General features: G+C 51.6%; 1 protein-coding gene across 1 annotated transcript; it reads left to right on the forward strand.

Moving 5' to 3' along the window:
- Window positions 1–1,356: 1,356 nt before the first annotated feature.
- Window positions 1,357–7,848, forward strand: ZP1 (zona pellucida glycoprotein 1). Its single transcript, XM_059929964.1, is given in 18 exon segments — window positions 1,357–1,381; window positions 1,384–1,454; window positions 1,662–1,711; window positions 1,713–1,802; window positions 2,114–2,196; window positions 2,199–2,255; window positions 2,869–3,002; window positions 3,005–3,060; window positions 3,112–3,210; window positions 4,869–4,943; window positions 4,945–5,012; window positions 5,092–5,218; window positions 5,220–5,264; window positions 5,324–5,458; window positions 7,127–7,212; window positions 7,304–7,342; window positions 7,345–7,422; window positions 7,694–7,848. Coding segments are annotated over 18 exon segments (1,473 nt in total).
- The last annotated feature ends 6,251 nt before the right edge of the window (window positions 7,849–14,099 follow it).

Raw genomic sequence — 14,099 nt, forward strand, 5'->3', positions numbered from 1 at the left:
GTGTGCGTGTACATACAATCAGAGAGAAGATGAGCGCTGAAACAAATGTTAAAAGAAGTTAACGTTTGAGGAAACTGGGTGAAGGATATATGGAACTTCTTTTCAGTAAGTCTGGAAGTATTTCAAAATAAAAAGTTGAAAACCTCCCATAGTCCCACAGGAAGAAGTCACCTCACCAGCCCCTGCCCCCCTCCAGCCACCTCTCCTCCCCTTCCCAGCCCAGCTTAAGTCCGATGTTTCCCCACCTCTCTATGCCCTGCCCTCCCCCACCCCCAAATTCCCTCCGCTTCGGCACAATACCCACCCCCCCCACGGCACCCCCCCCATGTCCACTGGCGCCTCTGCCTCTGCTCAGGCAGCCTTCCCTCCAGAAACTGCCCCCGCTCTGGGTTCGCAGGCTCCACCTGCTCTGCTCCTGGGGCCCTTAACCCACGGAGCTTCCCCCATCTCAGTGCTAATCGCAGTAAAAGTTGATCACTACCAAGTGTTCAGTCATTATCACAAATGACTTATCACCCCCAGTATTCGTCTCTTTCAGTCTCCCCTCACCCTGCGAGGTAAGCGATATCAACCCCAATCCACCAACGGGAAACCGAAGCTCAGAAAAATGACGTGTCCCTTGTCACAGCCAGAAAGTGACCAGGGGGCTGGACTGGAGCCAGACTCTTAACGACCAAGCCACATGCTCTCCCTGCAGCTATGAATTATAATGACCTATGGGGACTAACACGCGCTGAGCCGGGCTCCTCCAGACCCTGCGCTCAGGCTTCCAGGAGATGAAGACGGGGACAGCCCCCCCCCTTGGAGGATGGCCCCTAATGAGCTAATACAAGCAAGGCCTTGGGACCCTGCCGGCCGCGTGGGAAGCGCCCCTGTCTGTGAACCAGGCTTGTTGTTGTTAATAGACTTTATTTCTTAGAACTGTCCTAGATTTACAGAAAACCTGAAAAGATAGCACAGAGAGTTCCCATATACCCCACACAGCTCCCCCTGTAATTAGCATCTCACATTAGGATGGTACATTTATTACAATTAATGAACCAATGTTGACACATTGTTATAACTAAAGTCCATTTCCTTAGCTTTTACCTAAGGTCTTTTTCTGTTTTAGGATCCCAGCCAGGAGGCCACGTTATTTAATTGTCTGTTCCCATTGTTTGTCATCGGTAACAGCCACGGTGGTATTAATGGCCTTAATCCCCCAGGAGACCTCTAGGAGGTACTTCTTCTCGTGAGTCGGGAGTCTTCTCAGCAGAGTCCAACGGCCTCTGGCTTCACCCTTCAGCATCCGTGACTCCTTCCCTCCATCCCTCTCTCCCCTCCCCCCACTGCAGATGAATTGGGAACCCATCTGAGATGAACAGCTGCTCCATCTGCTATCGCGGGTGACAGCCAAGCCCCAGGGGCCCGCGGTCTTTTCTGCCAATTACAAAGACTGCCATGCCCTGGAGAAGGTAGGGGTCTCATTGCTCTGGGGGAGACCCCACGGCTGGGAACCAGCTTGCCCTAACAAAGTGTCAGGCTAGAGAGGCCCCTCAGGGACCAGGGACACATCGGAACCCAAGACCACTCAGTGGGCTGGTGGGTGAGGAAGACTAAGTCCTGGGCACTGACCCCTCCTCTGCCTGGAGGCTGCTCCCCTGCCGCCCTCTCTCCTGTAGGATGGGCGCTCCCACCCGAGGGTGTTCGTGGAAGCTGTGCTGCCCAATGGTCACTCTGATCTGTCCCAAACCTGATCACACCTGGACTCCAGACTCCCACCTGGCACCACCCACCACATTCTCCCTTCCTGCCCCTCATCCGCATCCCCTCCGCCCTACCCCAGAGGACAGCTTAGCCCATTTAACCCCTGCCTCACTGTCCCTGGACCCACCCAGCCCACCCTAGCTCGACCCCAGCGGGGCACCTTGGAACACGGTGGGGAGCAGCTGAGAAGCAGCTTACGTAGATACGGAGGAGTCCTCCGTGCGCGCACACGCTGTCGGGAGCCTTCGTGAAGATCGGGTGGCCTGACAGCCCTTTGCTGGGCTCTGCGAGGCCACTGCCCTCCATTTCCCTGGAGGTGTGCAGCCCACTTGGCTCCTTCTCCTGTCCTCACCACTCTTGTCCCCAGCCCTAGGTACCCTCTGACTCAGGAACAGTGCCAGATGGCCTCCAGGCACATCCCCCACAGAGTGAGAAGAAGTTCAAAGGAAGCCCATCAGCTGGCTTCTGTCATGACACCAGAGAGGGTCCCTGTTACTATGGCAACACAGGTGCCACTTTCCAAACTGAGCAAGGCCCTGGTCCCCTGAATGCTGAAGGAACAGGAGGGCTTCCTCCCCCACCCCACCCGCCAGTGATGAAACTGCTCCACGCCCCGTTCCTAGGAGAGCCTGGCCCCCAGAATGGACCGCAGAAGAGATCTTTAGATGTGGTGACCACCTGCCCCAGCCTGATAACAGTTAATCTTTTTTTTTTTAACATATTTATTGCAGTATAATTGCTTTACAATGGTGTGTTAGTTCCTGCTTTATAACAAAGTGAATCAGTTATACATATACATATGTTCCCATATCTCTCAGTTAATCTATCTTTACATGTACCCCTACCCGTAGATCTAGAACATTCCAGCGTGGATGATAAATTAAATGGTGACCCTACTTCTAGAGTGTAGTTCACCTGTCTGTTGCCTGCGTGAGAAAGTCTGGTCTGTGAAGGCTTTGCTGGAGTTACCACTGCAAGAAAGGGCAGTGAGAGAAGCCAGCTCTCCCCTCCGAGGCCAGCCCTCAAATGCTGACGGTCACCCAGGCCCTCCCCGCACCATGTCTATGATGGACCCTGAACCCCAAGGCCCTGACCCTCCTCTTTGATCTGCCTTCGTCCCAGCGACTGTCCAGTGCTTCAGAAACAGTCACTTCGTCCTGGTGGTGTCCCAGGAAACCGCCTTGGTGTGCAGGACACTGATCAATCTCCACCTGGCCCGCACCACCCCCGGCTGCCCCCCAACCAGGAGGCGGGATCCTCCGTGGTCTCCATGGCTGGCCCTCTCACTTGCTGTGACACCACAGTCCAGGAAGAGTGGGGGCCACCCTGGTGCCCATGACCACCCCCTGGGAGGGCCTCCCCCAGCTGTCTCTTCCTACAGGTGGACCGCATCCAGCACAACCAGCTGGTGACCAACATCGGCATCTGGATGGGGCCACAGGGTTCCATCACGTGGGACGGCACCTTCCTCACACAGGCTGGGCTGCGGGCTTGGGTGTGAAGGGAGCACAGGTGAGCTTAGCACAGGCTTTGGAGCCGTCTGGGTTCATGTCCAAGCTCTGCTATCACCCACTGTGTGACCTCGGATGAGCTACTTACCTCTTCCCAGCGCCACCCGCCCCCCAGGCCGGGGCAACACCCCTCAACCAGAGCTGATGTGAGCATTAGACCGGGCCTGCCCACGCCTGGCAGGCAGAAGCCACAGCAGGGCCTGAGAGGGCCGGAGTCCTCGGGAGCCCTCGCCTTTATCCCTCCAGAACTAAGCTGAGAAACGAAGCATCAAGAAGCTGAAAAGTCCCCTTCCAGGCCCCAGGAAGAAGCCAAGGCTGTGCCTGGCCGTTGCCACCTCCTGATCTCAGAGGTTACAAAGCCGCAGATGAGGCAGAAGATAACTGGGGCTGAAGCTCTGAGGGTACGGGGTGGGGTGGGGGAGGAGCGGAGGGAGAACCCTTCACTGAAAGGGGCCACCGGCACCTGCTGACTCAGGTGGCAAAACGAGCCAGGAACCCAGGATGCCAGGGGGTAACCCCTGAGGACATCTGAGCTTGTCACACCTGTCTCTGAACCCCAGGGGCCAGGCACCAACCTCAGCCTGAACTAATATGGTAACCACAGGGTGTAGGAATTCTGTGCTTGGCACTGAGTGGGTTTCCAGATGTCTTTTTTCCCCACCCTCCTGCCATGAGGGCTGGGGCAGGCTGCTGGCGTCAGGGTTCAAATGTCTTTTCTTTTAAAATGCTATGTATTCCCAGAGGGACCGGGGGACAAATCTGGCATGCTTTGGACATCAGGATTTAAAAGCTACGGGAGCTAGCCAGAATTCATCACAGAAGGGAAGCATAAGGGGAAACAGCTGTAGGCCATCAGGAATGAGCTGGAGGGCTCCGCAGAGGAAAGGCCTTCCGGTCAGGGTGGAATCACTCGTGTGTACTGACACCTCCTTTGTGCCAGGCCCTGGTCTCCATTGGTAGGACGTCCTCCCCAAGGGCACCGGCCCAGGCCCGGGCCCAGGGCTCTGCCACAAGGAGAAGTAAAGGTCGAGCGCTCAGGAGCCGGGGTGGGGTGGGTCAGCTCCTCCTGCAGGACACCTCCAGGTGCCGGCGTGCCCCTCCCCCCACCAGGTGCGTGCAGTGCCACGCAGGCCAGCCAGGCACACTGGACCCAGTGGCAGACCAGCCACAACTGCAAGGACAATGATGACCCCAGGGCGCTATCTCGTGACCTCACTTGATCCTTAACCACAGGCTTTGGAGGGAGGGGGGTCAGCGCCATTGTACAAATGAAGAAATTGAGGCTTAGGTTAAACGGCCAGTAAATGCTGATAAGATTCAAACCCGGGTCTGTGAGATGACAGAGCTTTCAGAACAGGGTGGGCATCTGTCAGCCCCATGGGGGCTCCATCCTCGGCATCTAGAAGATGGCCTGGCACAGCAGGCTCGACCTGTCCCCAGAAGACAAGACGTGGTGGGCAGAGGATGGGGCAACGATGCACATCACCCAGGGGACTGCAGGTGGCATCCATCCGCCCTGCTGGACCAAGCCTCCTATGTCCCATCCACATAGTACAGTAATCTGGATGCGCCGATTCTGTGTCTTCTCTCCTCCATCCTCTCCAACTTGGACTTCAGGCTTCACATCCACTGTGTCTTCAACGCCAGTGACTTCCTGCCCCTCCAGGCGCCCCTCTTTCCTCCCCCATCCAGCCACTGTGACTCAGCACAGCCCCCTGCGGCTCCAGCTGCAGATCGACAAGGGAAAAGGGTACAGTGTCCCTGCGCTTTCTCTACCCACCCCCACTTCCCAGACATACAGCCGACCGAAGTTCATGGGCCCCTCTCCCTGCAGACAAGGCTTTCAGCTCCTACCACAGGGAGGGGGACCACCCCATTGTGGGGCTGCTTCAAGAGTCTGACCCCATGGAGGTCTGGCTCCTGCAGAGGACAGACCCCATTCTGGTCCTGGTGCTGCACCAGCGCCAACCCCTTCCAGTATCCTCAGTGGCCCATCCAGTCAGGTGAGTGGCGGTGGTGCTGGAGCTGCCCCTCCCCTCCCCCTCCTTGACTTCTTTCCTCCCCAGGTGTCCTTTCGGTGACAGCTCAGGACCTGAATGATGGCCTTGGAGGGTAGCTCTGCCCTTCCACTCTCACTACCAGTGCTTCACCGTTGCCACCTTCGCCCTCCTGGACACTGGCTCCTGGAGGGCCCGCAGGGGACCACTCAGAAGCATGTGTTCTTCCTGCCTGCTCCCCATCTGCTAAGCAGGGATAAGCTGGTCACCGAATCCCTCCAGCCCCCTGCGAGCTAGTGCGGACAAAGGTCCCCAGACGGGACTTGGTCCTCCTGAGTGCTGTGGAGGGTAGTGAGCCCTGACCTGCAAACCACTCCAGAAGGAGGAAGGAAAATGCCGGATCGTGAAGGCAATCAACCCTAACCTGATCCGGGCATGGTGTTCCAGAGTGGCCTCACTTCTGACTCTAGAAATGATGTGTTCAGCATAATTCTGCTTTGAATTTTATTTTAATTAATTAATTTTTGGCTGCGTTGGCTCTTCGTTGCTGCGTGCGGGCTTCTCACTACGGTGGCTTCTCTTGTTGCGGAACTCGGGCTCTAGGCATGTGGGCTTCAGTAGTTGTGGCATGCAGGCTCAGTAGTTGTGGGTCGCGGGCTCTAGAGTGCAGGGTCAGTAGTTGTGGCACACGGGCTTAGTTGCTCCGTGGCATGTGGGATCTTCCCGGACCAGGGTTCGAACCCATGTCCCGAACCCATGTCCCCTGCACTGGCAGGCGGATTCTTAACCACTGCGCCACCAGGGAAGTCCCTCTGCTTTGAATTTTTATAACTCAACTTCTGCGGAAGGTAAATATGGATACATTTAGTGTATATTTAGGTTTTTCTACGTAATCTATAAATGGCACCATAGGCCACATACTACTGTTTAACTTTCGTTCTACTGAACAATATAAATCTTTCACCTTAATATAGACAGATCTCTCTATATTTTAAATAGATGCATGGCATTCCATCAGATGTAGACAGATGTCACTGGTTAGCACCTGGGAGGCTAGCTGAATAACCAGCTCAGCTGCGTGCCTCTTCCTGAGCCAAGAGACCCTCGCCTGCTGGATGAAGGGGTACCTGTTGGTTACGCTGCTGGCTGCTGGTTCAGGTCAGTTCCTCCTGCTTCTACTCCTTTTTTTTTTTTTAATTTATTTATTTATTTATTTTGGCTGCGCCAGGTCTTAGTTGCAGCACGCAGGATCTTCATTGTGGCATGTATGCAGGATCTAGTTCCCCGACCAGGGATCAAACCCGGGCCCCCTGCACTGGGAGCGTGGAGTCTTACCCACTGGACAACCAGGGAAGTCCCTGCTTCTACACCTTTTGGGAGCTGCCCGTGGCTTTGTGTTTTTGGAAGCCATGGTAACCCGCCCCCCCAACCCTGCCCCCAGTCATTGGTCATTGAGGGCCAGGAAGAGAGGGCGCTAGACATCTGTTCTCCTGCTGCCCAGTTAACACTACATCCTCGGAATCCCCTCTCTGCATCTGTCGGGTGGCAAAGGGAGCAAGTCGGCCCTCCCGGGGGGACTCTGAAGGCCGGGGCCAGGGCTCTACGCGGCACAGCGCTTCCCTCCCGCAGGGTCCACTACTGCAGACGTGAGCCATCCAGAACGGGGGAGGCACAGGTTCCAAATTGGGAAGCAGCACCTATGGCGCTGTACCTTGTGGGACTGGGGCTGGTCAGCGTGCCCAGATCTCTTCCCTCCTGCCTGGCCGGCAGCAGTGTGGGCCTGGGCTGGGTCCCAGACCCCATGTCCCTGCCTCAGGGCTTCTTGCCCATGGCTCTAAGCCAGCCCCGTGCCTTGACCTTATTCTCATCCCACCAGGTTTACTTCCTCTGCGGCACCTCTGCCTGCTGCCCCTCAGGGCTGAAGACTTACTTGACTACATGTAGCTCTGGGGCTGCGGGTGAGTCCAGGGTGGAGGACAGAATAGGGGGGTTCTTTGTTCTTTCATGTCTGCAGGCCTGTTCCTGGCTTCTGAGCCACATGGGGAGCAGGACGGCAATGAGCCTCAGGTCACCACAATGACATTGCCAGGTCCAGAGCATGGTAAGCTCTCCCGGGCCACTGGGCTTTGAGGATTCCTACAGGTGGGAGTCTACGCTGGGGCCTGCAGGTATGAGGCTGTGAGGCTGTGGGCAGGCCCCTCAGGCCTTGGCCCTCCAGGGTGTGCTGACAAAACGGGGAAGCTTTGGCTATAGTGAGGGCAGGAGATGGTGTGACTGAATTCATTGGGGAACTAAGCAAAGCTAGCCACGGTCCACCTCACCTGCAAAAGGGCAGCTTCAGCTCTGCCCAGTGTGATTACCAAGGGCTGGGGTTTGGGGAGAGAGTTGGAGGGGCCCTTGCCCAGCCCTGCCATCCTTCAGATCCCTTTTGTCTGGCAGGCTCCACCATGAACTGCAGCCCAAGTCCTCTCCTCTGGGTAATTCTTTTGCTGTTGGCTGTTGCCCTGGTCTGAGGGGTTGGCGTCTTTGTGGACCTGAGTCAGGCCAAGCCCAGAAGCTCCTGGAAGGCAACAGAAGGTGAACAGGCTGAATAGACCCTTGTTTCAAGCCTAGTGAAAGCAGGTGTGGAAAAGCTACTTGTGATGACTAGACAGAATCATTCTCATCTCAGACACGTGCGCCTCAGAGTCAGCTCTGTCCTTTCAGAATTGCGGCCTCTATTATTGGGTAGAGTCCAATGCCTCCCAGGACGGAATTTAGGAGACTTTGCCTCTCCGCAAGGAAAGGCAGCATTCCAGGCAGAGAAAGCAGGACAAGAGAAGGTAGGGGGAGGTCAACTCATGGCAGAGTCAAAGCACAGCAATAGCTGGGAATCGGGAACCTGGCAGGGCTAATGGCCTGTGAAGGCTTGTCACCTTCTCACAGACACAGGAGCTCTGAGTGGGCATCCTCGAAGCATGCCACTTGGTTGCCATCATGGATGAGGGAATCCAGAGCTCCCGGGGCCAAAAGAACTAAACTTGACTTGAACAAGCTCCTCCCGGTCCCCCTCTGAGCCTCCCAGCCTTCCATAGAGGATGCTGGCTACTTCTCCCATCACCAGCCCCCCTTCCCACTCCCTTGGCCCCTGGGACTGGTCCACACAGGGGTGGTCGGCACAGGCTGAACAGCAGCCTGTTGGCCCTGAGGCTGCCTGATGCCACAGTGGGCACGGCTGCCAGACAGGTCAGTACCAGTGCTGGCTGTGCTGCTGACCGTCTGCTCGTGTATGACATGGGCCTTCATCTCTGACTTGTCGGTCTGGAAAGGACTTTGCTGCCATGTAGAGCTTCTAGGGTGGGAAAGGTAACCCAACCTAGGTGGAGTGGGTTGGGTTCAGCCTCTCGCAGCTGGAGGATCTGGTGGGGAAGTCAAACTTGGTTTCAGACACCTCTCTGGCCTTTGGTAGGGCGTGAGTTAGAGAAGTGGCGTAAAGGGAACCACAGTGCTTGAGTCAGGCCCGTGGCCTTGACACCATGCAGGCACTCTCCAGCCGTGGCCAGTTCCATCTTTTCTGTTTTCAGGATACTGGTTGAATACAAGCCAGGCTGTTTGAGTTATAACCCTGGCTCTGCCTCTTACTAGCTGTGTGATATTGAGTTATTGAACTCTTCTGCGCCTCGGTTTCCTCATCTGTAAAATGGGAATAATACCTATCCCCATAGGGATGTTGGATAAAATGAGTTAATAGATAAGAATCCTTAGAATAGTACATAACAGCCAACATTTACTGAGTACTATTAACTACCAGAATTTCTCCTCCTCCTGCCCCAAAACTAATGCTTACCTAAAATTTTTTTTTTCTTCCCCATATGAGGACAAGCTTATAGCTCAAGATGAGGAGAGGCTAGGGGAAGCAGCTGCCTTAGGCTTTTCTAGCAGAATAGAGCACTTAGGCAGGAAGATCCAGACACTTGCTATGGAAGTTAGTTAAGGAACTCCCCTTAGCTTGGACTATTTCCCCATCTGTGACTAGGGATGACGTGTTCTGTCCGACCTCCTGGCTTGTGCAGGGCCTATGGGATATACTTTTCAGGGTTAGTGTGAAATAAGTGAGGATTCTCAGCTTGGATGTTGTTTGGAGGAGCCAGGCTGACAGGCTCTGAGGGGTCAGGGATCCAGTTCCATTCAGGGCCAACTCTTCTTACCATTGCCTTCATTGCACAAGCTCATTGTGAGCGTTTAAACAGCACGGAAGGGTGGTTCTGGGAATGGCATCGATGCTGTGTTTAAACCAAGCATGAGTCTATAGATGCCAACTGGAATCACATTACGTAACCAACTTTTCTCTTTAACTTTTTTTTTCATGCAAAGGTAGACATCTTGTGTCATTACCTATTACTTTTAACAGCTGCATTCTCCTTCGTATCATGGTTGAACAATATATTTGATCTCCTTTTTTAAAAACAATTTTATTAAAAACAATTTTTAAAAAATTTTGACCAGACCACATAGCTTGCAGGATCTTAGTTCCCTGGCCAGGCATTGAACCTGGGCCATGGCAGTGAAAGCAGCAAATCCTAACCACTAGACCACCAGGGAACTTCCTGATCTTCTTTTGATGGAAACCAAGTCTATCGTTAAGGATAACAAGTGTTGAATACAATTATGTAAGCGTGTAATTCTTCGTATACCATTTTCTCAGAAGAAATTCTTAGAACTGCTGGGTTGAAAGCTACGCCCCTCTTGACTGTCGGGCTCTGGGAACATATGGGTGCCTGTTCCCCACACTCTTGCCACCACAGATCAATAGCATTCTACAGCTTTGCCTATCTGAGCATCATTAGGTAAACAGCATTGCTGATTTAACATGGACCTCTTTGATTAGACGCCAAGCATCTTTATAGCCGCTTATATCTTATAAATCGCCTCTTCGTGTCTCTCATCTATTCTCCTGAGTTTGTTTCCTTGTCTGTAAAGAGCTTTCACAAGTCAAGGGGTGGATATCCTCATCTTTCAAGTTTCCCACTGAGTTGGCCATTGGTTTTTCTTCATGGGGTCCTTCCATCTTGCTGTTTGAAAGGATTACGTAACGATGAATATTTTTTCTGTCCTATTTTTATCTTTAAATGCAGCAAAGACCTTCCTTACCCTATACGCTCATAAAAGTATCCATTAACTTTTTGTAATACTCCTATGACACTGCAGGTGTTTTTCTCCTGCTGTTTCTCCTCGTGTATACAGGCTCATGATTTTGATAGGTAACTTCAGCAAACACTATTTCCATTGTACATAGATTTCTGTCAACACTTCCATGTCAAAGGGTCCTGTTTACAGAAACAAATGTACAAAGTATGTGAACAATGAAGGTCCTTGCAGCGCTAAGTCCCCTGTACTTACCCTGGAGGGAAGCAATCTAAGTTTTGACTTTCCTGGATATCAAAAGCCAGTCCAGGGGACTTCCCTGGTGGCGCAGTGGTTAAGAATCTGCCTGCCAGTTCAGGGGACACAGGTTCGAGCCCTGGTCTGGGAAGATCCCACATGCCGCGGAGCAACTGGGCCCGTGAGCCACAACTACTGAGCCTGCGCATCTGGAGCCTGTGCTCCGCAACAGGGGAGGCTGCGACAGTGAGAGGCCCGTGCACCTCGATGAAGAGTGGCCCCCGCTTGCCACAACTAGAGAAAGCCCTCGCACAGAAACGAAGATCCAACACAGCCAAAATAAATAAATAAATAAATTTAAAATGCATTAAAAAAAAAAAAAAAAAAAAAGCCAGTCCAAATTTGCCCAATTTAAAACTTCTTCCCTCACCTGAAACCACCTCCTGGTATAAGAAGGCACCTGAACCTTGAGAACAGTTGAGTCAGACTTGATGGGGATGATTAACAAACCACTTTTGCTGACTTGTGGCAGGAAGCAGAGCTGCTCGGTATCTGTCAGGTTTTCTCTCTTCCTGCCTTTTGGGGAGAGGACCAGGGGCTGTGGCTGCAGCTACGTGATACCCAAGGGGGATCCCCTCCCTCTCCATCTACCCCTGGCTCCCTCAACTTTACACTGAGATCATGGCGCTTTGCCTTAAATAAAAGGGAGAATACTTCACAGCCTGTTTCTTCAACTTAAGCAAAATTCAACTCTGTAAAGTGTGACTCCATGCTCAGACATTTCTGTAAGGGTGTTTTACATGAAAGTGACACTCTGGGGCTTTCCTGGTGGGTCAGTGGTTAAGAATCCGCCTGCCAGTGCAGGGGACCCGGGTTCGAGCCCTGGTCCGGGAAGATCCCACATGCCGCGGAGCAACTAAGCCCGTGCGCCACAACTACTGAGCCTGCGCTCTAGAGCCCGCGAGCCACAACTATTGAGCCCATGTGCCACAACTACTGAAGCCCGTGCGCCTAGAGCCCGTGCTCTACAATGAGAAGCCCACACACCACAACAAAGAGTAGCCCCCGCTCGCCGCAACTAGAGAAAGCCTGTGCGCAGCAACGAAGACCCAACGCAGCCAAAAATAAATATAAATAAAATAAATTAAAAAAAGAAAAAGTACCACTCTGTTCCAGCAGTAGGAAGACCAGATACCCAGGTCAACTTTCAGAAGCAAACAACTAAAATGCCAGATTTATGTGTGTGTGTTTTTAAAAACATGTTTAAATCATTGCTGAGCTAATATTAAAAAAAAAAAAAAAAAGGCATGCACAGAGGCCAAAAATAAAGTAAAAACAAAAACTCTGGAAGTGAGCCCAGCTTCTATTCTGGGATTTCTGCGGAAGCCTGGAGGTCTTGACATTCTGCTTTGATGAGCACAGGGAACTGCAGATCAGCCCAGAGGCTGCCAGAGATGGGGAGCCTAGTGCAGGCCTCTATCCAAGCTGGGACTCAGGGGGCTTCATCTTCAGGCCAGAGGGAAGGAGAAACAAACCACTGCACGGAAGCGGGCAGCAAGGGATCTTGCCTATCTTGACTATGGTGCTGGCTGGATGGATGGATGAAAAAAAAAATCTCCCCTGAGAATTAAGAGTACAATTCCCTCTTCTCTGGTCCAGATTCTTAGTCTAGGGCAGGGGTGAGGACTCTTGAAAGTTCAGTCTGGAGAAAACCTCAAGGGCTGAATTTAATTTAAAGTGATCCCAGGGTGAGAATTAAAGTAGTCTGGGCTCAAGGAGAAGCAAATGCAAACCTTGACTGAAAAAAAAAACATGATTTCAGCCAAAGTCCCAAAGAATTCTCAAAGTCACAGATAAAATGAGCATTTCACAAACCCAAAATCACAAGACACCATAAAAAAGAGTGAAAAGACAAGGCTCCAACTGAGAAGATAGTTGCAACACAACAAGGGATTACTATCCAAAATATATATGCATTTTAAAATTGCCACAAATCAAAATGAAAAAGACAACCCAAATAGGAACATAGGCAAAGGCACAAACAGGGCTTTCGCAAAAGATAAACTCAAATGGCCTGTAAGTGGATAAAAAGATGCTCAACCTTACTAGTAATCATGGATGTGAAAATAAACTTCAAGATACTATAATATACCCCCCAGATGAGCAAAAATTTAAAAATCAGAAAATATTAAGGGTTGGCAAGGGTATGGAGACAGGTACACTCATCCATTGCTAATCAGAGTGTAAACTGGTACAACCATGTTGAAAAATAATTTGTCATTAGAAAACAGACTTGTGGTTGCCAAGAGGGAGGGAGGGTGGGGAAGGGATGGATTGGGAGTTTGGGATTAGCAGATGCAAGCTATTATATATAGGATGGATAAACAACAAGGTCCTACTGTATAGCACAAGGAACTACATTCAATATCCTATAATAAACCATAATGGAAAAGAATATGAAAAAGAATATATATGTATAACTGAATTACTTTGCTGTACAGCAGAAATTAACACATTGTAAATCAATACTTGAATAAAATAAATTTTAAAAAAGTTCGTCATTACCTATAATATATGATCTATATAATAAATCCTCTCCTAGGTTAATATCCTAGGAAAAACCCTTGTACCAGAATGTTCACAGAAACACTGTTTATAATCGCAAAAAAATTGGAAACCCATATATCCATTACCAACAATAGGACATATAAGTGCAGTGCGAGGTATTCCTATAATGGGATTCTACAGTGAATGAGAAGGGTTAACCTGTCCAAGTTTATCCCTTGCAGGCTGGCCTCCCAGAAAAGGAGGCCTCTTATAAGGCTCCATGGAATCCAGCCACTGCCAAGTGCCTAAGGCGCTGATCAATTACAAAGCTTGGACCCCAGCCCCTTAATTATGTCAGAGGAGGGGCTGGTGCTTCTCCCACCATGAATGCAATGCGGTGAGTCCTGCTGCCCACTAGCCTCATCAGACAGCTGCAACGGCATCCTTTGGACCCTAGATCCAGGATCACGTCAAGGGAAAGAGCTGCTACAAACCCCCCGCCACCCACCCACCCACCACAAAACATGGAGCTGGCAGGTTAGGGCCTGAAGCAAGGTTCTGCTACATCATACTGTTACCGTCTCCCTTCCCCGGAGGACAACAAAGGAGAAGCTGTGCTTCCCAATCGGGCCGCTCAAAAGCACCTCAGCCCGATGGTGGGAATCGTCCCCCAGAGCGCCCTGCCCAGGATGCATGCGCCGTGTGGGACCTGCACATCTGTACGGCTGCCCCTCGTCTCTGGTGAATGCTGTTCCAGCAACCTGGGGGGAGTTCTGTTTGGCCATTTGCCTTTGTTGGCACAACAGTGAAGAACTACAGCTATGTGTATCAATACAGGTAAGTCTTAGAACAATGTTGAGCAAATGAAGTCAAAGAAAGCGAGTTGAATGATTTCATTTACACAAAGTTCAAAGATAAGCAAAAAAAAATTTTTTTA

The sequence above is a fragment of the Balaenoptera ricei genome, chromosome 8 (genome assembly GCF_028023285.1).
Source record: "Balaenoptera ricei isolate mBalRic1 chromosome 8, mBalRic1.hap2, whole genome shotgun sequence".
Lineage (NCBI taxonomy): Eukaryota > Metazoa > Chordata > Mammalia > Artiodactyla > Balaenopteridae > Balaenoptera > Balaenoptera ricei.